Source organism: Mchenga conophoros, linkage group LG7 (assembly GCF_057382185.1).
Source record: "Mchenga conophoros isolate Kocher_MC1m ecotype Shallow Benthic linkage group LG7, M_conophoros_male_GT1.1, whole genome shotgun sequence".
In the NCBI taxonomy this organism is placed as follows: Eukaryota; Metazoa; Chordata; class Actinopteri; order Cichliformes; family Cichlidae; genus Mchenga; species Mchenga conophoros.
Genome location: NC_140532.1, coordinates 59,807,089 through 59,831,611, shown reverse-complemented (window position 1 = coordinate 59,831,611; position 24,523 = coordinate 59,807,089). Strand labels below are relative to the sequence as shown.

The 24,523-nt window shown below is 39.7% G+C and overlaps 1 protein-coding gene across 1 annotated transcript; it reads right to left on the bottom strand.

Annotated features, from left to right (window-relative positions):
- Positions 1-843: 843 nt before the first annotated feature.
- Positions 844-21,498, bottom strand: calb2a (calbindin 2a). The gene is made up of 11 exons (XM_085280522.1): positions 21,246-21,498; positions 16,959-17,035; positions 16,785-16,874; positions 14,812-14,892; positions 12,706-12,762; positions 9,186-9,263; positions 7,767-7,822; positions 7,590-7,629; positions 6,089-6,142; positions 3,317-3,388; positions 844-1,649 (listed from the first exon to the last, which is right to left on the bottom strand). Exons 1-11 carry the CDS (start codon positions 21,337-21,339, stop codon positions 1,533-1,535), a joined length of 816 nt encoding a protein of 271 aa, XP_085136648.1. The 5' UTR covers positions 21,340-21,498; the 3' UTR covers positions 844-1,532.
- Positions 21,499-24,523: the final 3,025 nt, after the last annotated feature.

Here is a 24,523-nt window from a genome sequence, read left to right as displayed (position 1 = left end):
TCTACTGACATTTAAAGCTTTTCAGTTACTTTTTTAGTCAAGTCAAATCCTATTAGCTCTCCTTGATGACATAATTTAGCCGGTGACTTATAAACCTCAATCAAGCCACAATAACTATTCCATCCTCAACATATTTTATCAGTATATTTGGACTTAAGTAAACTTCAAAAGTCCTTTATTTGGTGTTGACATTTAATTCCCACAGAACTGAATAAGGCTGAAAGCCAGTTACATTTTCACTTTAAATTCATGTCAGCGAGAACCGTAGGTCAGGCTGTGTTTTGTGCAACAGTCCAGAATTACTTCTGCATCTCTATGGAGTGGAGGATTTCTGTAATGCTGTTTTATTTTACCTATTGCCACCTATTTCTTCAGTCATTTTCATTATGCAAATGGAGGAAAGACGTTATCCTGTAAATAACAGCAGCTAAGTTCCCTTCATCATCTTTAGCCCACTAAAGCTACAGTTAAAAAAACAAAACATTAGACCCTTTGCTTGCTTTAGCCTAATACTGCAGGCTAACATCAACTGATTCCAGTTTTTGAATGTCTCCAAAGTAACTTCACTAAAGCCTTAAATTGCACACCGTCTCACTCTTGTTGGGATTTGCAACCATCGTTAATCCTTCTTACACTTCGGCTTGCGGATTGAAGGTGGGGGAGCAGGAAAAGCTGGGAGTCCTTGATAAAAATGGCCAAGCTGGTACGCAAAAGGTCACCACAACAGGATGTATCAAGCAACTGACAGAATAGCGAAACACTGCATAGCTGAAATAGGCAAGGGGAGGTCTGCATGGTATTGTACCACTCTCAGTCACTCACACAAAATCATGTCAAAGATGATTTTATCTTAAGATATTTTATTAATATTTTCAATTGACAGTATCAGCCAAAAAACAAACACTGAAAACCAAAATCCTTTCATGGCAATGATACACAAGAGTTTTAATTGAACAAGATAGTTTCAGGAAAAACAGAGATGGAAAATTAATATCAGCTCCATCACAGATTATAAATGCAATCAATTCAAACACATCTGTCTGCAGTTTTCTTTGACTATATTGTATCTAATGCAAAGTTGAAAAAGCAAGGGAACGAAGGGGTCAGTAAAGCTGGGGTTAAGGTATAGCAGTTATCATCAGGGCATTTTGGTGGCATTAGGGAGACTTTTGGTCAGTTGCAAGTCACGCACAGCATGGGCAGGGATGAGGTCAGAAATGGAAGATGTGGGAGGGTTACTAGAGAGAGCTACAGGGATTCAGATGGGTCATGATTATTAGAGGTAAGGTAGCAAAAAACAAAACAAGGTTTAGAGAAGAAGAGCTGTTGGTGCTGACAGTGCACTTATCATTCAATCTGAACCTGTTACTTTGAGAGAGGGGAGGGGCTTAGGTAATGATTGGGGCGGGAGGTGTCTGGCACATGCACCTGATATACATATGTTGCCACTCAGATGGAAGTGGATGTGGTCTAGGGGAAGAGGGTGGGGCAGGCAGAGCAAATGATGATATGCGAACAGAAAGAAGGAAGAGTCACACAATTGGCTCCCTGCAGAGGACAATTTCCAACTCGCCACGGTAGAGCTTCCCTCCGTCAGATAGGCTCATGATGCTCTGCTTGTAGCCCGACAGATTTGTGGGGTCCACCTCCTGAATGAGAGACAGGGTGATATGATACACTGAGGAGGCCAAAAAGCAACATGTTATGATCCTATAGCTCATTTTGATGAATATTCTCCTACTCTCCTCCCAGCATTAGGTTTTGATTATTTTCAAGATATTGAGGAAACTAAAAAATGTTATTATGTTTCTGACTAGAAACCTGAATGACAGAAAAGTAAATCCAAGGCAAGTTCTTTTGTTTTGATTGTTCTATCTCTTTGAAGTTAAAAGGTTTGGAACAAAATAGTGAAAAGTATTCCGAGTTGTATTTTAAGCATAAGAACTTATGATTGCAATCATCTTTTTTCCTCACTAAAACATTTTGTTTATGGAGCATTTCTGTAATATATTACAAAGACCAGTTTTTAGAGTATCCACATTTGCTTGCCGGAGCTCAGCATATGGCCACTCACTCATCAAAACATCACTCTGTAGTACTGCTGGCGAGGGGGAGAAAAAATCTACATATCTCAGGATAATTTAAATGGGGTTCTGTTGGGCTTGAATTCAAGTGTTTATCTTTCCAAAGAGTGCTTTAAACAGCTTTGGTAGCTAATGTTGAAGGAAAAACCTACTAGGCTTTGTATGGATATACAGCCCTTTTGCTAAAAAGAGCTGAGACACTCTGTAGACTATAAATGTTCCAGTTATGTGCAGTTCATTTGCTAGAATACTAAATGCACTAAGTAAGATCTTGAAACTTTTCTGTCTCACCCTGGACAGGTTGCTAGTCGCTGGTGTATTCCACGGGACTACCACATTCTCATCCTTAGTCTGTGCTCAGTTTTGATAGAAGTCCACGCAGACACAGGCAGCACATTCAAACTCTGCACAAAAAGGCTTAAGCCAACCAAGAGGTTCAGCTTAGGAAGGGATTTTTTAATTCTAAGACATTAATACTAACCACTGCACCACTGTGCCACCCACATTTAGTTTGATTTAATGTATGCCTTACTGTGATGTCAGCCAAAAAGTAATATACGCTCACTTCTAATTAGCCTAATAAATACATCGTTGAGGGAGGCGATAAACTATTATTACCCTTAAATCAGCACCAGGCATACCATGGACTAGCAGAATGCTCTGTTTAAAATACCTTTTTAGACCGCAAACACGTTGGATTGAAGAACCCAAAATAAAAACTAAGGAGTTCAAAGGCAAGCCACATGTGGTGCATACACATATGCTTATCTTAGTATCCGCCAATCTTCTTCTTTCAGCTGCTCCCTTTAGGGGTCACCACAGCAAATCATCTGCTTTCCCAATCCTTAGCATCTCTCACACCAACCCTCTGCATATCTACATCTACATACTACATCCATGAACCTCCTTTTAGGTTTTACTTTTTTCCTCCTTCCTGGCAGCTCTATATTCAACATCCTTTCTCCAGCTTATCCACTATCCCTCCTCTGCACATGTCCAAATCAGCCTTGCCTTTCCAACTCTTTCTCATGAATCATGCACATCTTAGTCACTCCAATAAAATTCTTAACATCTTCAACTCTGCCACCTCCAGATCAGCCTCCTCTCTTTTTATTAGTGCCCCTGTCTCCAAACCATACATCATAGGATCTTTTAAACCTCCCCATTGCGCTCTTTTCAGTATGCACTAGCAGGCTGTAGGTCTGATCACCTTGAGTGAACACCCGCCTTACCTTCTTGTTTGTTTGGTAAAGGTCTCGTAGCAAAGCGTCCAGCTCCTGCTCATCGATGTAGCCATTTCCATCCTGGAAGGAGTCACCAAAAACATCATGATAGTAATTTTCACTTACAAACAATCATAATGGAGGCAAGTAATTACCGTTAATAATAATGATACTGTACCAAATTTTACCACAGCTTTTGAAAATATAGATGTCACATATATATTTTCATTCCCTTCGTGTAATTCATTCTTTAAAGTAAAGGCAGTCTTTTGTCAACAATGTTTTGATTCAGAGCTATTTGATTTTTCCTTTCGCTGCTGCTCGACTTCATTCATTCAGTATTTTGTGGCAGCAATCAGCAAATCATTTAAAAAAGACTTCCCATTCAAAACTCTGTGTATGGGGTTAGTTGCTAAGTTAATACGGAGCCCCCTTGCTAATTAATGAGCTATGTCTCACAGCCGTGTTTAGAGAGTTTAGGGCCAGAAAATAAGCCCAAATTATTGGACATTTTCCCTTGGCAAGTGGCACAAAACATGTTCTGTTCATCTAGGCTCGGTCTCAAGATGACTTCAGAGCTGAGTGTCTTGCCAGTCTTATATTTTTTTTAACTCTGGGAGATGCTCTTTGATGTTCACAAAGCCAGACTGAAGTGTCCTAGATCTTGGGAATAAAGTGTAAATTCTATTTATTTTCCCTTTAAGGATAAAAGACTCTGCACTCTGCAGCGCTATGGGAAAGCAGAGCAACATCAGGTATGAGCCAGTCTGTCTTCCACTCCACGCCATCTTGCTTTTCAGACATTTTCAAGTCTTGCACAGTGTGGGGCCATGGCACTGTGAGCCACGTTAGTGTTCAGCTGACCGGCCACACTTTGCCCAGCCACTCGGCAGATGCCTGTGTTTCTGCTGCAGGGGCTTGAGCTCATAACAAAATGATGAAACTAATTACACACATAAATGCAAGTGCTCCATATGCAGAGGGGGGACTACATGAATGGACGGCAGTGGCTAATCTATAATTAAACATTCCACCCTGTCCTCTACTAGTGAACTAGAGAGAGTGAAGAGAGTGCAAGCCTTCAGTCTGACTCAAGTCATGAATACGCACGCAACCTCCAACCCCCCCCCCCCCCCCCCCTCCCATCGCTGCCATGGACGGCTCTATACAAATTTGCCAACCATACTACTTAGTATGGGACAAAAAGAGAGCACAAAAACACAGAGGTTGAAAACATGAATAGCTGTTTGTTTTTATTCTTTTTCTAATCACAACGTCAGTGCACTGACATGATTTAAGGTCATGGACTTACATGGTGTGGCCTTGTGCTTCAAAGTGAACTTAGTAGATAAACGGGCATTTTGCAGCCCTTCTACTTGTTGCTACAGCAGGGCACAGAAAACTATTTCCAATTTTTATTTTTTTGTTATTGACCTAAAAAGTCCCTGAGTGTCTGCATCCTGTCTTCTCGTGTGTGCAAGGCTGCACGTGAGCAGTGTAGCTGTTCTGTCATAGGATAGAAGACATGAAGCAATTATAATATACATGCTACATTTCAAAGTTTTGCATTTTGTAGTTTCATGTAGTTCACATTAGGATATTGCCCATCTTTTGGTTACAAAGGGGATGAATTTCAGGCAGCAGTTGAATCACTGTTGCTGAAAAAGCAGTAAGGCGCATACTTTAATTTACTGTAATTAATTTACTTTCACTACTCTATTTCATCACTAATATAAATCGGGGGAAAATGAAAAGCATTTTGAACATTAAGGTAATGCTAACAACTGGGCTAAAAGGCACCAGCGCTGTATTACATCAAACTGAATTGTTTATTTCTGCAAAAAACTGAGTCAGCCTTCTTATAGCTACTTAGATTATGGCTGGTCCCTCAGCTGTGCAAAACACACACGATACCATAAACAAGAAAAATGATATAACAGATGCACAGAGCGCTGCTCTCTCCCGTCTTGTACCATAGTCCCTCCCCACCGTTCTACTGCTAATGTGGAAAATATGCCCATTAACCAAACCACTGCTCAGCCACCCTGGGCTGTTTACAAAAGGACAGGTGTGCCAAGTCTGACTCATTTCCCTAGGTAAATGAAGAGTGCCCAAGGTAAAAGACAGAATTTACATATTCATGATTTTAACAAAAAGGGATCTCCTAAACAAACAGCACTGAGTCACCCAGACAGCTTGACTCAAGCTGGCGTGTTTTTACACTGTAAAGAGTCCCACCCTTATTCAGACACACTTCCATTCTGTTTTTCTGTCTGTCTTTGTGTGGACTAACCATTAATTATTTTCACAATGATTTCACGAGCATGTAACAACAGCCTGAAGCCTTAAACGTTTCCCCATAGGGAAGACTCATGGGAGACGGAGCTGTCGCTAACAAAATAACTAGATATGATGAGGTTCTCGTGTGTTGTTGTTGCAGATGCCAATCTAGCTCAGAACACATGGAGGAAATCCCCGGGAGAGCTCCCAACGTTGCAGAAAGACAGATCAAAGAATCCATTCTTGCCAAAGTACACTAAAGCAGTTGTTCTGAAACTTTTTCTGACATATCCTTCAGAGACTGGAAAACATGCCCCACAACCCACAATTATTATCAGTCATTAAAAATAAAAATAAAAAATCAAACCTGTTTTTTGATTAAATAAAAGAAGGCCAAATAGTTTCATCACAGTCTTGGTTCTTTTTCTTTTTTGATTTTTCTTTAAAAAAAATCACATTTATTGAATTTCAGTTTACCACTTTTGATAACATGTCACCTACCTTGTCATAGTATGTGAAGATGGCATTGAACTGCTCAGAAGTCAGCTTGACACCCTGTAAACACAAGGTTTCACTTTAATTACAAGACTACAAAAAATCAATAAAGACATGTATATGTGAAACTAATTCAGACCCAGTATACTTTGTTTTCTGTCACTTATGAACTCCTACTGTGGTGCAGAGATGGGCACGCGTTACAAGTAACGCATTACTGTAATCCGATTACTTTTTTCAAGTAACAAGTAAAGTAAGGGATTACTATTGCAAAAATGGTAATTAGATTACCGTTACTTTCCCATAAAAACGATGTGTTACTGCGTTACTAAAACCATGATTTCTTTGCGAGAATGTCTCATGACAGTGACGTAAGCGAGTAAGACATTTGTGACAATAGCTGTGTGCAGATCAACAATGGATCATATATCGAGTGCGGGAGAGAGTATGAGCATTCAGCGTTTAAAGTGTGGAAGTACTGACCTTACTTTGAGTTTGATTCCATAAAAAGTGACATTAGTGTCCGTTGTGCGTGGGAAGAAAACTTCTTTTTACAGCGAAAAAACCCCCTAAACTTCCGAGCAAGCACCGAGTGCGCTACGACGTAATGGGAAACTCACAGAGAAACTCGCGGATTCTTTAACTGATATTTTTATAATATGGTGCATATAATTTAATTTTTGCTTGATGCATAAAGTTAAAAGATTAAAACTAATAAAACAAGTTTTAAAAAGAGACGTTTCCATTTGATTATGATTCTACTTTTTCTGATGGATTATGCAGAAAAAGTAGAATTGGGCTGAAAGATCTATTGCTTTATTACCTATTCAGGTTGTAAATCGTGTTTTTAAAAAGTAACTAAGTAATTAATTACTTTTGAAAATAAAGTAACGGGATTACTTTTTTGGGGAAGTAATCAGTAATTAGTTACTGATTACTTTTTTCAAGTAACTTGACCAACACTGCTGTGGTTTATGCTCATATGAAACATGGTGAAATTTTCAAATAAGGAGGGCAGTTTATAGTCAACTAATTGCTGTTAGCCAAAACCTCAAGCTTGATTTCACACAGAAGTCTTCTCTACATCTGACTCTGTATGTCAGCTGAGGATGGATATCTCTAATATGGTCTGGCACACAGCTCTGTCTCTAAGCAGAGAAGCCCTGCCCACAGCCTTTTCCACCCCGTCAGTTATGAGGGGCAGCCAATCAGATGAAAGTTGGCTTCAAGTGGGAGGTGCTACAACAGCTTCTTTCAGACAGTGGATGAATTGATATGAAGCAGTAAGATCCACTATAATACATATAAGGATTATTTTAAACTGTGAATTATACAAAGCTACTCTTGAAGAGTCAATGAATATCTACTTTAACCATCATCAAAAACAGGACTATGAATCATAAATTTATAAAATGGTTACAGTGTATTATGTAATTCAGTGGCGTTCTCCGAGTATAATATATCATTTCTGTTTTGCTTTTATTTCAGCCCCATGTTTGTCCCCTACCTGGAATTTCAGCAGGAAATTCTCCTGTACAGGAAGAAGCCTGCGGCAGAGAAGGACTTCATTAGTGGACACAATAGTTGTTAAATTATTCACGTTCTTTGACAGTGAATGAGCATCAGCGGGCAGTGTGCTTCAACATTTACACAATGAGCAAAAACAAGCAAAATTACATATTACCTTGCCATCTCTGACAGGCCCAGCTTCCCATCTCCATTCAGATCAAACATCTTGAGCTACAAAGCAGAAGTAGAACAGAGGAGAAAGTGAAAGGAAGCTTTTTATAGGTATACTCTGTCAAAGTAAAGGTACACGTGGTTCCGTGCATTTCATTGGCTGAGACGCCGAAGGAGTAGCCATAAATTTATGATATATTCACCACTTCTTTTTTTCCTCCTTAATACTACATGTCTAACAGAGGAACACTAAAAGCAGCGGTCTATAAACCTTGCTTCAGTTTTTCAGCCAGTATGGCAGGTTTTCCTTATACAATAAGTCAGAAGGTTTAGAAGAGAGTTACACTGGAGGAAAAGAATAATAAAATGGAGACTTACCCACTCTTTTACATCGAAGAGTGTTAAATTATTTATTAAATGAAAACCTACACACAGTAAAAAATGCCTAGAAGTTTTGCACTGTTGTCACATGCAATAAGGCATCTTGATGCCACTATGGTCTATGCAAATAGTGATGAGCATTTTTATTGGCTGAACAATTAACCCAAAAAACAACTGACGGATCACTCAAACTACTTCGAGAGGTAGCGTGGGATGCATTTGACAACATGTCTGTGGTCTAATTTGTTCTGAGTAACAAGACAGGAGGAAAATATGTCACCATTGAAGGTTTGGTGTTTTTCCTGGACCCTTTTGGAGGTCAAAATTTGGACTGTACATATGTCATAACTAAATGTAATAAGTGTGTGCATAAAATCTAAGAACATTTGGTCAGCTTGATTCTTTGGAGACTGAAGGTGACACAGATGTGAACAGCGATGTGTGAATCTGATTGCACAAGTAGAGATCATGCATGGGTATAATGCCCGTTGTTGCTGGCAGTACTGTATTATTTCCTTTTCATTACAAGACTAATTTTAGTCATTAGTTTACACCTTACTTTTCATAAATTAGCAACACTGCCTGCATCATAGCAGTATGCTGATTAAAATGACTCATTCTTTACATTAATCTCAGCCTCTGTTTTTTGCTTTATCTCTAATATGTCCCTCTGCACTAGATGAAGTAACAATAAATTTGTCTATGAAGAAACTGCTTCAGAAAATTAGGTCAGCTCAGCTCTGGGGCTTCCAGGAAGAAGCAGATGTTAGCACATCTGGGCTGCAGTCTCACAACCTGCAGGACATGATGGGTCACAACCAGTGAGCCGCACAGGGCTGCAGCCACCACTATAACAGGCCACTGAGTACCTCCACAAATTGCTAGACATTTGCCTTTTATCAGAAATGTATACAGTTTAGTTTTCTTCAAGTGAAGCATCTTCTAAAGATTGTCAGCTTTTTGTTTGTCCAGTGTAAAGTTTGTCCAGTTAAACTGAGCTTGTGTGATTGAGCGTTCGAATGTGCAAGAGAGCAAGTCTTACTATGGTCTGTGTGTACTCCTGCAGCTTCTGCTCGTCGTAGTGTCTGTTAGCTTTCTCCAGCAGGTCTGACAGAAAGCCCTGAGGACAGAGACACACAGGGTGCTTTTCATTATGCTAACTTGTGCTTCCTTGTATTCTCTCTCCTCCCATGAACCAAAAATCATTGCCCATCATGGAGGATCTTGCAGTGCCCTAAAATGCAAGTCTGGGTGATGAGGAGTGACTGGAGAGAAGGCTTTTGGAAAAGCTTTTGCAATTAAACATATGCGCATCCTATATGGAAGAATTTTATCAAATGCCGTGACATGAAATTACACTAAAACTAAGCATTCAGCAGCTTTAGCTCCTCCGCCTTTATATCTCTTCCTTTCATCTCTCTCTTATATCCAGGAGGAGCTAGGAAGCGAGAAAGAGACACGAGAGACTGAAGCGAAGAGGCATAATGAAAAGCACCCATGGATTAGTAAAAGGAGCCAGCGGCTGTGCCTGGTCTTTCATTAAGCTGAGGCAAAATGTCCAGAAAACAAATACAGAGATCTTAGATGAAGATGCATTTACATTTACTTAACATATGCTAACAATCTGAAAAACTTAAAACACTCAAAACATCTGCAATAAGCCCTGGAGAATATAACCCTAACATATCAAAAAAACATAAACTTGCAAAATAAAGTTATATTCATGAGTGTTGAAGTTTGGGCTGGCTGGGTTTTTTTCTTTACCATATTTGACAAAGAAAAAATGTGAAAATTAGGTATGGAGAGAAATGCAAGAATAAGAGAAAGAAATGACAAAAACGGGACAAAAAAGGAAGAAAAAAAACGAGACACTGAATTATTAAATTATATTTTGATTTATTGGTTTATCTGGTGTTTTGTTTTGAAATTAGAATTGAAGAGTACATGTAGAGCAGCAAACACTACAATTCCTTCTGAACTTAGCACAGTATAACATCTTCTATAAATAAAGTACTCCAGTAGCATTAGACCAAAGGTATCAGTTATGTGCTACTTGAGTCAATATTTTCCGCGCCTGCTCACAATTATGTGGTGAGACACATGTCTGCTTCCTGAGATCTCCTCTGCACTTTTTCTAAAGCTTTCAAAAAGCCACACCTGAGTAACTCATCTGCACCTGGTCAGCTGGAAGAGATCTTATTCCCACAACTACCCGAGCAGCCAAATCTGTATACAACGAGTAATCACTGACCCCAATTAATCCGCAGCTTGCCACTGTGGTGCACTTTCCTTTATATAATTTGACAAAACATTTCCTAGAAGGGTTTTAATGACTAACCTTTGTGTAATCAGTAAAGCTTTTTTTGTATCTGAATCCTCGCTACATAAAAAAGAAAAAGAAAACACTTGAGGTCAGTGGGGAATTTCCTGTGAAGCAGACATTTATCTCTCCTGAGTCAAAAGGCTCATCCATATGCTCACAGATGACACACTGAAAATATTCAGTGGCAAACAATTTATACGTCTCAAAAGAATGCCACATTCAGTTATAAGAAAAACATAAATGAATGTGACATTTCTACTTCTATCAGGTATTTAAAGTTATGTGCTGGGCAAACAGTACCTATGTTTGCTTCCTAAATGTATGCTAAACTGATTATTAATAACTGATGGCGGTTCGAGCTTCTGGGCCATTTGACCCAGCGTTTTGAATTTCCTGTGTTTTGGTGAATATGCTTTATGGTGATTTAAGGTTCATTGGTTAGTCTTGAGTTTATTCTATGTTCTGAGTTCCTTGTATTCCCAGTTTAGTTTCTTGTCTGTTAGGTTCCCCTTGTGTCTTGGTCTCTCCTCTGTGTCCTCTATGTCTGTCATGTCATCTACGTCTCTCCTCTCTCTGTGTCTCATTTCCTTGTTCCCCAGGTCCAAGTCACGTCTTTGTGTTTTGTCTCCCTTTTCTGTTTACATGTGCCCTCCTGATGTTTCATTCCATTCTCCCCTGTCTGTCATGTGCAGTCATGTATGTTTTCCCCAACCTGTCTCGTCTCTCTCTCTCTCCCTCTGTGTCTCGTCTTCCTTAATTGTTTCCGTGTTTCCCTTTTTGTGTCACCTTCCTTTGCCTCCCCCTGTCTGTCTTGGTCTCCTGTCTGTTCTTTCCTCCTGGTCCTATGTGAAGCTGCGTACTTGTAATGTTTCCTGTTTACTCTGACAGTGTCGCATCCTGTGTTCAGTGTGTTCGGTTTTGCTTCATCCTGTGCCATTATGTTTATTCACTCCAGCTGTCTTCCCCTTGTGTTTCCTCTTCCCTCGTTACCCTGTTCTGTATTCATGGTGTGAGTTGTCATTCGTTCTTTGTCAGGTTTAGTTATAGTTTAGCTCACTTCAGCCTTTTCGTTACTCTGTTCAGCCTATATGAAACAGCTCCCCTTTTGGTTATTCACATTTCACGCCTCGTTTTGTCTGCGTTTGGGTCCACACCACTCACCGGCCATTCAGCCTTGACACAGTGAGTGTGCAAGAACGAGGGCTGTATCCTTTTCTTTAAAAAAAATTAAGCCAAAAGCTGTAGTTCCTCTTGTGGCCACTTGAGGCTGGCTCCAAAAGTGAGTCAGTTTGATCAAAAACTGTTTTGGTCTCTTAGCTTATTTCCCCTTGATCAAAACTATACAAAGATGAATTTTGTCAAAATATATGCAGGTAAATCAAAGTTCATCTTGTTAGAGATGTTTATACTGACAGGCTGTAGCTGTTAGCTATTTACTCAAGTTAATTCAGGTGACTGAACAGGATTTCTCATTATTTTAAACTGTGCTCATGGTGCTGCTGCTTTTTGAAACAGTTTTAAATGTAATTATATTGTTTCTTTAAATTGGATTGTGATGCAATTTTGAAGAGTGATACTCTAAAAGCACCTTGATAATGAAGCTAGCATCAGCTCATAACTTTGTATTTGGGGTTTGTTAGCCAAATTTGGTTGCTACGAGCTTCGAAAACAAAAAACAAAAAAGCATTAATAGACTGTTTAAAAACTAGCCATAATCCCAAAATCAAAGCCTAAAACCAGACTCCATAAACAATGGGTTACGCTAGGTACGCCCATCTTTGCTATACAGTCTATGATAATGACACAAATTTTTTTCCCCCTTTGATTTATTTGATACCAAAAACAAAGCATGCAGGTGTAACGCAAAATTGAAATATACATACAAGTATGCGTACACATAAAGATATATTGTATATATTTAAAATGTCAATAAAATGTTGGAATGAAAGGTGTAAGAAAATACAGAGATTAAAGATTTTCGGGACATGTGCAGTTTCCTAGTTCATAATATTTGATAATTACATTTTAGGGGGTGTGCTCTGTTATTGTGTGTGTTGATGTGCAAATGAATGTGTGTAGGGGGAGAAAAGAGAAGAAAATGCATAAAATAAGTATGACAACAGGTTAAAGCAATATTTGTAATAAATGAGACACTGCATGTTACTGGTCACATATGATCAAATGAATAAACATGTGTCAGTGCTTCTTAACATTTGATTTAATGTTGTTGAGAATTTACCTTCAGTTCATTTGCTTCAATGTAGCCACTGCGATCTGTATCATATCGCCTCCATGCCTAAAAAGAAATCAACGAAACAAACTGAAGCAATCGATTGAAAGCGTTTTCTCAGCTCAAAAGCACAGAGAAGCTCGTCTCCAGAGTGATTTACATTCTTTCCCCTTGAATAAATCCTCTCTGATCAACTCCCAGCTTACTCTTTGACTATGCCAAGGGTTTGCCTTTTTTCTCTGGTGCACAGCAGAAATCATTCCAGAGCAGCCGACCACAAATGCCTGGACCATCACTGTAATCATACAGTTTTCAATACAATCCTATTTGCCCACATACAGAGCAAAGGGCAACAGTGGACAAAGAGAGGAAAGAGGGGAGAGAAAGTCATTTTAATGAATGTTTTAATCTAGCAGCTGTCCCTGTCCAGAGAAGGGCTCCTTATCAAAGATGGATGGCCTTCCCCCTTCTTGTTCTCCTCCTTCTCCTCCCCTCTCTCTGCTCCTCCTCTCCTCCTCTGGGTTCTGCAGAGAGGAGCTACAGTGGTGTTATCCATTATATATGACTCTGAAAATAGAAGGCTCCGCTTCCTCATTCTAACCCTTTAAAAACGTCTCTGCCCCCTTCCTCCTCCCTGCACCCTTCAGCAAAGACTGATTAATCTCCCCTCTCTTGTTTTATGCTCTCAAACTTTGGCTCTCAACTTCCCATCGACATTTCATTTACGTCTCCTCTGCTCCTGCTTTCGCTCGTTTGCCCTTTGTATCCTTCTCTCTTTGCACACCTTCTCTTTCATTCGTTTCCCTTCTCTCATTTCATTATTCCTTCTCAATATGACACAAGAGACAAGGACAGCCTCTTCCTCACATGTAATTGGTTTCTAATTGGCGTCATTTTTTCCATTTAGCAGATCTAACATGAAATCTGCCATTTTGTCTCATCTTCTTGAGATATTTGGTAGAATAGATTATTTTCTGTTTCTGCTACCTTTCAGGATATAAATCTATATCGGTCTCGAGGGTTTTTTTGCTACTTCTCTTCACCTATTATCCAAAATTCAAAGTGCCACTTAAACTTCAGAAAATGTTTAGTATAAATGGTAGCAGAGTTTCTCCACTTTCCACTTAACCATTTAATAATGTGAGACAAAAGTTTCCCACAAATTTGGGTAAATGTTGATTTCTGTTTCTGGTCTCTATTGAATTTCGACTGTGTGAAAGTGCCTCCTGTTAATTCTATCTGTTAGCAAAAAGGAAGCAAGAAGTATTTTTTTTAGGAACTTTGAATAAAAAATGCAGTTTTTCAGGAGAAACACATCGATTGTGACTATAAGACATGAGATGGTTCTGCCAGAAGTTACACCCTTGGGTTCCTCAAGAGTTCCTCATCCCTGCCAGGTGCGACAGATGGCTGCCCCAACCCCACCATGGATGGTTCTGCTGGAGGTTTCTTCCTGTTAAAAGGGAGTTTTTCCTTCCCACTGTCGCGAAAGTACTTGCTCACAGGGGTCATATGATTGTTTTTTTTTCTCTGTATGTATTATTGTAGGGTCTGCCTTACAATATAAAGTTCCTTGAGGCGACTGTTGTTGTGATTTGGCGCTATATAAATAAAACTGAATTGAATTGAATTAAATAGATGCTATTAGCAGGAGGAATGGGGATGCAGCAAGCATCATCACTGATAAGACAAATATCCAATGTCTTCATATGTTTCTGTAAGATAAGCAAAAGTTGTATGTTTATTATTTTTAAGTGTCTCCAGAAAATAATCCACAGTTAGTATTAGCCTTTTACGGCTCAATTTTGTTAGCATTTCAGTTGCATACTGTGGGGGTGATTGTTTTCCTTCCTGTTGGGCATGGTTTTCACCATGAAGTTACTAAAGCTTTTTCCAGTTACTAAAGCCCTCTGAGGCTGACTGACTCTGGCCTATAACTTTATGGTTGAGTGAAGTAAGTACGCCCTGGCCAATGTTAACGGTGAACAAGAACCTCCTGTGCAAAAAGTTCAAAAGTGCCTTAAAGAAGAGATCAAATAATTAAGTTGGTCAAGAGGAGTGGCAGGTTCTTATGAAAAAAATATATGAGAGATATTCTCAGGAACACACTCTTACCGCCATAAACTCAGCGCTGGAGCTGACAAACTGTCTGAAGCAGAGCAAGAAGTTCTCTTCAGTTGGAAGAATCTGGGCCAGCTAGGAAAAGTGACAGGGAAATGGGAGTGGTGAGAACACAAGATGGTACAGTTGATATTCTGGGAGAGACTGGGGAAGCTTTTTGTCTGCAAGGCCTCAAATGGGAAACTCAGCATAAATAATAGAGAGCCACAACCTCAGAAGCACAACTATGCCTAAGTTAGAAATATTTATTAAAATACATATTTTTAGCTGTTCAGACAAAGACTATAAACTGCATGTTCACACAACCAAGTGGACTGCACACTCATTTACTTCTCTGGCAGCAGTGGATTATTGATATTGCAGAAGCCCTATTTCTCACAGCTTTGTCAAATCACTGTGAAAGTGGTCAAATCGAGGAAAACCAATATCCCAAACTGATGGTCCATAGAGAACATCACGAAGACCGCATTTATGCAAGCAGTTAAATATTGACCAGACTTCTGGGGTCTTTATTTTTGGATCTCTGAGTTATCTGAGCTCTCTTTTTGAACCTTTTCTCATCACTCACAATGAGCAGAAAACCTTCACCTTTATTTTGCAGTCTGTTTATGGTCTGATATCCAATGCACAAGACTCATATACGGTGTGTCATGTGAGCTTCTTGCCCCCAGCTTTCCATGTCTGCACATGTAAGGGCAGTGAGCTTCCACAAGAAAGTCATTCTGCCAAATGTAAATGACTGGAAATAACAATCCTCCTTTGACTGTGGCAGTGCTATCTGAACTAAAGGTTTCCCAGATCAGTTAAAATGAAATAGGCCTAAAAGTGATCACAATAAACATGCAATGTAAATGTAACGCCACAAATTGTTGTTTTCGGAATTTTTACATACTGAAAAAAAATGACAGGTGAAGCAAGAAACATTAATTATGTCATTACAATGAAATGTTCTGCTGGGAAACTTTGGGCCCTGGGTCCAAGAAGTGCTGCATGCGTATGTTACTTTGCCAAGTAGTAGTCAACTAAACATTGTTGCAAACCAAGCAACGCTCCATATGGCGCTCCCAGTCAGCAGCAGCCACTGCCAGCAGAACAATGTGCTCCACCACACCACAGAAACTATTCAGGAATGGTTCAAGGAACAGCTCCTTGAGCTGTTAACTTGGCACCAAAATTTCTTGGCTCCAAAATTCCCAGAGCCCACTGTGATCGAGAATTCACAAGAAGCCCCACCTAGCTGAGCCACAACACCAAAATGATTCCGTGCTAGAAACCACTGGACACTCATGGAGATTCTGTGGCCTCGGTTTTCTGGGTTAAACATTTTAGGCATCAGAAGGGAGACCTGCATAATATTGTGTAGGTGGTTTAAATGTTGTGGCTGATTAGTGTATCCTATTTAAGTGACCAGTAATTACTCATGCACTCTATGCTAAGTTAAGCTAACTGTCAGCGTAGTCAGTGTTTGGCTATTTACAGTAAATTTGTCAAAAAAGAGAATGTGAAATCATCCTGTCGTCCGAGCTGACAGTCGTTCATTATTGGACAGTCTAGGTTCTCATTGTCTTCTTCTTGTAAGTGGGTACCCACCCTCTTTGCATTACTGGTAGTTATATCTTTAAGCTAGGCTAAGATAAACGACTTCTTTTTGTTTTATGTGGGAGCAATGATCTTCTATCTTAATCATTGTAAAGAATGTGAAAAAACCCATACATCTATCCATTTTCTGCTGCATATCTGAGTCCAGGTTGTGATGGTATATTTCTCAAAAAGTCAAACCAATCTTTGGTGGAGCCTAGCTGTTTCTAATCTTTATGCCAAGCTAAACTGTGAAGCTCCATATAAACGTTTTGTATCAATCTTTTCATCCAAATCAGGGAAAGAAAGCAAAAATGCATATTTCCCAGGCAGTCGAGCTGTTCTGTTAAATAAAATCTATAAAATAAAGAGGTCCTCTGAGGCCTTACCTCTGACATCTCAATTCGTCCATCTTTGTTCTTGTCGAACTTCTGCATGAACTCCTTCATCTTTTCTCTGAATGTAGGATTTGTAGGGTCCTAGGAAACAATTTTACTCAACATAAGTGAAGCCTGAGTTGTCAGTGTGGAGATATGTGATTAATTCCTGGCCCCTGAACTCACCACCCCCGCTCCTCTCCGAGCCATCTCCAACTCCTTGAAGAAGTTCTCCAGCTCCTTCCCCTCGATGTATCCATTACCTTGGAACAGAGAGACCATAATTGCATGTTAATGCACCATCACAAATGGCATTGTTTTTCTGTTTTTTTATTTTTTACCAGTAATGCTGATGTGCAAAAAGTTCCCAAACAGAGACACGGTCACAGTGTCAAACAGATCCCAACGTGGCCTGGGTTTGCCCTGGTATTGATTCAAACACGAGCCTTTCAACAGTAACTCTCTTCCTCTCCTTCTAAAAGATTTCATTATTGACTGCCACAGTGATCACTCTTCAAAAGACTTTGTGTTCACAAGATTGGATGCCAGGAGAGGCTATATATGGGAAATAACTTTTCTTTGATATTCAAGGTGATGATTCATGGGCCACTTCGGTTATTCAGTAGTGATCAATACTGCATTCAGTGGCAATCTGGCAGATATTAAGCAGACGAAAATAAATGGTTAATTTAGATATAGTTCTAGCCTATATATGCTTTTTTATTTGAGATAACTTAAACTCTGAAAGTGATATTTTGCCAAGAACAGTGTGGCTTTCTACAATCCTTTAGAAAATATCTTAACCTTGGTTTGCTGTGTGCCACCAGTCATTTTGACAAGCTGTCATAATGACTGATGGCATGAGTGTCATTTTTTGCCAGGCGGCGCTTAATCTGTGATCGTGTCAATCACACTTTTTTGATTCTTTAATGACAAATTTATCTTGCGGTGGCCACAGAGTTGATTTTCATTTTTCTCTTATCCTATTTTATTCTTGTTCCTGTTGTTCTCTTGCCCTGACAGTTCCTATTCGGAGGACAAATGAGGGTGCCCACTTCACCCAGGTAGTATGTGAACCGGTGCCAATATTCTTTCAACACTCCTGCTGAATGGCCGGACAGATGGCTCCAAACGATGTGACTAGCTGCTTCAATAAAACCCTGGAAGGCAGTGCTGCCTCATTAAACGCTAACAAAGATTATTATGCCATCCACTTCCTTCCGCCTCTCTCTAACTTTCTGTCTCTCTTTTTCTCCCTCTGTCTTTTTCAATCTAACTCCTTCTCTCTATTCAACTAAACTCACAACATCTTTTATCCAAGGAAATTGTGTGTGCGTGCGTGTGCATTCCTCAGTGATGTTATCAAAACTCATGAATACAAACTCTGCTGTTTTAATGAAAATGTGGGACAGTGAAATGCTCTGTTGCTGTCGAGCCTCCCTCCTGTGCCTCTTATTTGACATTTAGCACTGTAGAGAGAAATGGCCCGCTTGGTAATTAAACAGAGTAAGTATGATGTGATTAACTACAACACGAATGGCATAAAAATGTAATAAAAACAGATATATGAAATGATTGTTTGGGGATGCGCTCATATGCTCAATAGATGCAGCAATAGACCCATTCATTTGTGCAAACCACCATCTGTTAATGCTTTCACACTCTGTTTATTCAAAAGCAGGATAAGCAAGTTCTGTTTCAAGCAGCCTTTAAATAACAACAGTATGTTTAAGGTATGAAATGCTGTGTGTGCTGCTGACTAACGTCAGTATGTACGGATTGTATTGAAGTGTCCCAATTCCAGTGTAGACATTTAGACCAAATAGCAGTATGTGAATGTGCATCATTGCCAGCAGCTACATTTTATGGCTGATTTCACCTTACTCCCAGATAATTTTGCTCAAATGTCAAATATATACTTTGCACAGCGCAATGAGAACATTCCTGCCAACTTGTACTTTTGTATTTCTGCACACGCACTTAAAGTTTGTACCTAGCACCCAGATACTGTAAAAGGTTCACAAAAACCACTTTAGACCCAAATAAACACTTTTTCATCACTAGTAAACATTTAATGCATCACTAGACCATTGGGACAAGCTGGTAAAGTGATTTTACTTCTGGTTATTTATTCTATAATCCAACCCCGACCGGGAAAAACTCTCAAAGGGGCCAGTTGTGCCAACTAAGTGCATATTTAAAGCTTATATAAAGTGCATTTGCCTTTCAAAGGAAAGTGGAGCCCTGTCTATTCAAATATTTTGTGTTGAGCTCACAGCTGGGTCAATTCAGGAAGTAGATTCTGCTTAGTGTTCCAAATTGTTTTTATCCAGGTCAATAAGAAATAATTGACAGCAAATCTGCTATAATTAGCAAACGAAACTGCAGTTGTTTCCTTTTCCAGCTTTGAAGTGACTGAATTGAAAAGGCTCGAAGGAGACAGCAGGGAAAGATGAGAGGGACGCTTGAGCAGAGGAGCTGCAAGAGACGCAATCCAGATGAGATTTGATCCTGGGCCAACCAGGGGAATATGTGGTTTCATCATCTCTAGGTGCATCGCCTCTCATGTATTTTTATCTCGAACTCAGAGATATTTACTCAACCTGAACAAACAAATTAGCTCTCGTTTCTTTCTGCTGAGCCAGAAGACACTCCCATTAATGAGTGCAGAAATCAGACTCAGTAGCCAAATCTGTGGAAGCGTACTGGTTAAATTTGATTTGCAAAGTGGCTCACTGCAGAGCAAAATATGTAAAATACCACCGCTTAAGAACTTAAGTACCTGGGTGGTTGGACTAATATCCATACGCTGAAACCATGATGAGCAATAAGAGCCATAACAACCTTCTCTGCACAGCGGCTCATATGGAGGAGCTCAGCTGTGGAACCTCTCTGCCCCACCCGAAATGTCCCTCCACCTTGATTTCCCTATGGAAAGCAGTTCAGCAAGTGTGCCAGCATCAAAACACATCATGGTGACAATAAACTCTCGGGAGGATGTGTTTAAAGCAAATAGGTGTGGCACACTTGCCTCATCTGCAGGTGTGATATGGACATCTTGGAGAAGTAGACTGTATATTTTTAAAATAATGGCCAGTTGTAGCCTCATCATGTTTACATCACTGCCAGAGATTCATGAAAAAGTGAATGAGATGACAGATCCTGACTACTATTTTCAACAGGGTTCGTAATATTGTCAGTTTGATATTAGATCCCAGTTATGTGGCACATTAAAGCACACAGTGACTCTATTTTAAAATCTAAAAAAGACTCTAAAAACCTATAAAAGAATAATTTATAGGTTTTACAGGCAGCAACTGATGGTCTTCTTATCAGACTGCTGTATAGTCTATCCATCAGTTTGCAGAAAGCCTTCAATCTGCTGAGGAGTCTGCAGACCTTCAAATGGAATGAAAGCATCTCTAATCAGGCTTATAAAACTTTCACTACTGTGGTGACATGCTGATGAATTTGTCATAGAGACATCCACACACAGACAAAGAGTGATATAAAGAGCACTGAGACAAGAAGGTAAGACAGCACTGAGTCATTTGATGACAAAAAATGCGTAAGGGCGTATGTTGGATATTAATGGGAAAATAAATTGTCAGTAACAATTTTGAAGTTTTCAGGAATGGCACGTTCATCAGTCCATCAGCTGTGATCGGATACAGCTCAGTGGAAGCAGCATCACTCACAGATGAATGCAGTTTAAGGACCAATGGAAGCACAAGTTGCTGACTGCAAAATTTCACTTAACACAGGCGTTTAAATGAAATGCCTTCATTTCTAAAAAGCGGCGCACTTCTCTGTGCAGCATGCACCAGAATTGCGCTTTAATGACTTTCACATGGTGTTAGTTTACCTACCATTTAGATTGATAGATTTATCAGAGAACCAAAAACGTAAAACCGTGCGTAACTATAACTGTGACTATAAATAGATTCATTGTAAATCCATGCAACCAAAATGTATTTCTTGATTTAAAAAAAAAATCTATTCTGAAGTTGTTAAACATGATCTAACCAGAAAATGTCTCCTTTGAGCTGCTTTATCCATCAAACAGGCAAACGACGAAGACAAAGAATAGACCACAGCTTCGGGACCAAATGAAAAACAGTCCCATATTCTTAAAATCTCACTTTGTGAGCTGCAAAGATGGCTCATAAGAATTTCAATTTCTTCTTCTTCTTCCTCTTCTTCTTTTAATTTTTTTAATCTTTCACATCTCTTAAGTGTCGTTCTGCCTGCACAATCTAACTTTTGCGCGAAAATCTTTTTTTTTTTTTTTTTGCTAAGCTTAACGGTTTTAGGCTGAAAAGCATTTCCAACCTTTTCTTCGCATTTTCCATCAGTCATTAAATCGATGACTTCACACACCAGTTGTATCTAATCAGCCTATCATTTAATATTTCATTAATTTAGAGTTAAAAATAAACTTTTAATTTCTAAGGAGGGGAAATAAAATCCTACCATCACTGTCGAAATGTTTCCAAATGTCGAGGAACTGGGACGCGGTGACCTCGGCCAGGTGCAGGTGAGGAGGCTGCTGAGCTTTGTTTGCCATGATGCTCTCGACCGATGCTGCTGCAAGTCAGACGCGACAAAAATCCGCTACTAACTTTTCTGTGTCTTCTTCAAACACGCCCCACACTGTGGCCCCAGTGCGCCGCCCGCCGCTTTTTAACCTCGGCGCAGGAGCGGTAGCACCGCTGCACGACCACTGGGGGCGCACTGCCACCGACAGTGTACATCTGACTCAGCGTCCCAGCGTATGTGCTTCCAAGCTTGATGTAGCTGTGTGATAGGACGTCTTGGGCACTGCAGTAGGCTGATGAGTGTGTGTGTATGTGTGTGAGAGAGCGGGGAGAGAGATGCAGATAGTGAGCAGATTGACTTTTTCGCCATTGTATCATCATTCATCTCAGATCCCATGTGTGTGCTTAATCTGTTGCAATGCATACATGCGAGCTCACGCATTTCTGTATGCAGGGGAAAGGCATACGTGTGTGTGTTCTCCTTCCCAGCGTGCAGCTCCCCGAGCCTGTCTGTCAGCGCGTGAGGCTTCACAGACTTAATTAGAACTCACACACTAATCACATTTCCCACACCACCTCCAGCCAGCGGTGATTAGCCCCCATAACAAATGTAAATTCTGGAAAAAAAAGGGGGATTTTCATTAATGGCCAGTCTTGTGTGCAAAGCAAGACCACAGATCCTATTAGCGGAATGAGGCTTGGAGGGAAAAATGGACTCTTATATATTTCTTTAACTATTTGCTGCAAAAGGGGATAATATTCAAAATGAACTCATAACACCATAATGAGCAGGAGGGCAAGCATCCCCAGAAGCATCTTCATGCTGCTGGATGAAATGTGTAAGAAGAAAGCTTATGCACATGAAGTAAAGAATATTTCCCTTTTGTACTCAGTTGTGCTTGAAATCCTGTAAGACATGGGTCCTTCGAGCCTTCCTGGCAGATGTCAGTCAATACTTTAACAGCTATTATTTTTAAACTGTAAAGTAGTCAGCAGATGTAACTACAGCATCAACAATGTCTCTTTTTCATCTTGTTGCCAAGTGAGTCATGCCAATATGCAAGCACAAAATAAAGCTTATGGGGCAGAAATAATTTAAAAGACTGCAGTCTAGTTAAGTGATTAACTGAACTTTTCCTTTTTCCTGCTAAAACTTCTTTAAACACTGATTCAATGAAAATTTGAATTTGAATGAGGATCTTTTTCATATCAGTTAAAAAAATAACTTAATTATTTATTATTTTTGGTCACTTAAGGACTTTTTCAAACAGGAAACTGATATATAAACACTCTTTCAGTATCTGAAGTATTTAAACAGATAGCAGATTTATTACAATAATAATATTCATCTAACATCCCATTTTGTGCCACCTTTGGATACTTTGTTACATATTCACTCTTCTGTTTGCTCTTCTGTTTGGTTCAATTCATGTCAGTGCTATTGTTATAGTGCCAATTCACAACAACAGTTACCTGACGATGCTTTATAATGTAAGGTAAATGACCCTTACATTGATAAAACCCTGTTTTCTACAGTCATTGGTCTCCACTGATTCCAAACGGAAAGTTTTGTCTCCATAGCACATAAATGCTGCATTAGGTTTGCTGGCTACTGATATTATAGCTTATTAATCCTCTTTTTTAAGAGTCAGCTGAGAAGCTTGAAGCTGTCCAGTAGCTATGAGCTTCAGACTGGGAGCTGGTGATTGAAGTAATTAGTCGAGTGTAGTAAAAAGACTGGAGTTATAATAAATGGACAAAAGCATTACATCACATTCTTCATCTCTGCTACAGAATCTGATGTCATGAAGCACTGAGCACACAGTTTTTGTGCTGATGTTAATGTCAGAGCAGGTTTGGAAGTAGGAGACGCTGCTTTATATGGGATATCTAGGAGGGATTAAATGTCCCGCACTGATTTGTTACAATGAGGGCATAGTATTACAGTCCTACACTTGAATTTCAGTGAGCTCTTTACAACGCTCAGGTCTTTCACAAGTGTTTGTGCAGGCAGACTGCACTTGGTTTTTGATACAGCTGTGGCAATGGGCTAGAAAACGCCTGAATTCAAAGATAAAGTGCTGGAGCCCAACACTTTTGTCCGCGTAGTGCATGTGGAATTAACTGGCCTGACTGGTCTTTCTCTAGAGTCTAAAGTCATTTCATCCAGCAGCATGAACATAAGTCCTAATCATAATTTTAAAATGCACTAAATAACATTTTTAATTAATTTATGGCATAAGTAGGCAAAGGAAAGTGCATATATTTGTTTATTATTTGGTTCAAGGTACCTAGCAGCTTCATATGATATAATGATCCCCACACTGTAGTAAAAGGGGAATACCAGAGGTGTTGGTAGTTGAATATATAGCTAGTAGGTTCACCTTTTTAAAAATATTTACATGATTCCATGCAAATTTAGAGGGTGTTGTCTTCAGGGTTATTCAGTTTGCAATTTTTTGTGCTACATTTGAAATGTTTTTGTCCACAGGCTGGGTAGACCTATTTTCTATGAAAATTAAATTCAGTGAATAAGGATCCATGTTTACTTTTACACAAACGCTTCAAACCATATTCCAGACTCATAGTCTCTCTCTCTCACTCTCTGATCGACAGCTTTATTAGTAGAGCTCTGCAAGGTTTTGCCCTTGTGGGACAATTTGCACATTACAGTGCTGTCTGCGCTGTTTGTTTGAATTTTGTTGCAATCAATCAAGACCAGTACACAACTTGAAGCTGCAGGCAAATAATTGAGATAATCCAGATAAACTGAGATAAACCACGCCACTAGCTGCAGCGCTGAGTTTGACCTGTCACATCCCCACAGAGTTGGAGCAGTAATTTTCCAGCTCCACCCTGCACACTGGTACAGTGCTGACACACTGCTGGCAGCTGACACGATTTGGAGACAGCGTGTGAAAGTCAGCAGAGACATTCCCTCACTAACGCTGTTCCTCGGGTTTGTAAGAGTCACATTCAGTAACAGGACAGGAGGGGCACTGCTGCCCCGATATGAGCACAGGTACATGACAGTCTATAAGGGCACAGGGTGTGTGAGTGAGACAAAGGCTGAGTGTGTGACAATGTGTGACAGTGTTTAAAAGTGTCAACTCAGCAGAGCTGTCCCGCTCTATTTCCTCAGCTTCTCTTTTCACCCTATAATAATCAATAACGAGCCCCAGCCTCAGTTGGCACAGCAACAATAGATAGATC

Excerpts from the sequence above, each read along its gene's own strand:
- calb2a (XM_085280522.1), bottom strand. The coding sequence starts at position 21,339 with ATGGCAAACAAAGCTCAGCAGCCTCCTCACCTGCACCTGGCCGAGGTC. Across the intron at positions 7,823-9,185 it reads AGGAGTACACACAGACCATA|CTCAAGATGTTTGATCTGAA; the intron begins GTAAGACTTGCT and ends TCTGCTTTGTAG. Across the intron at positions 6,143-7,589 it reads ATTTCCTGCTGAAATTCCAG|GGTGTCAAGCTGACTTCTGA; the intron begins GTAGGGGACAAA and ends TTGTGTTTACAG.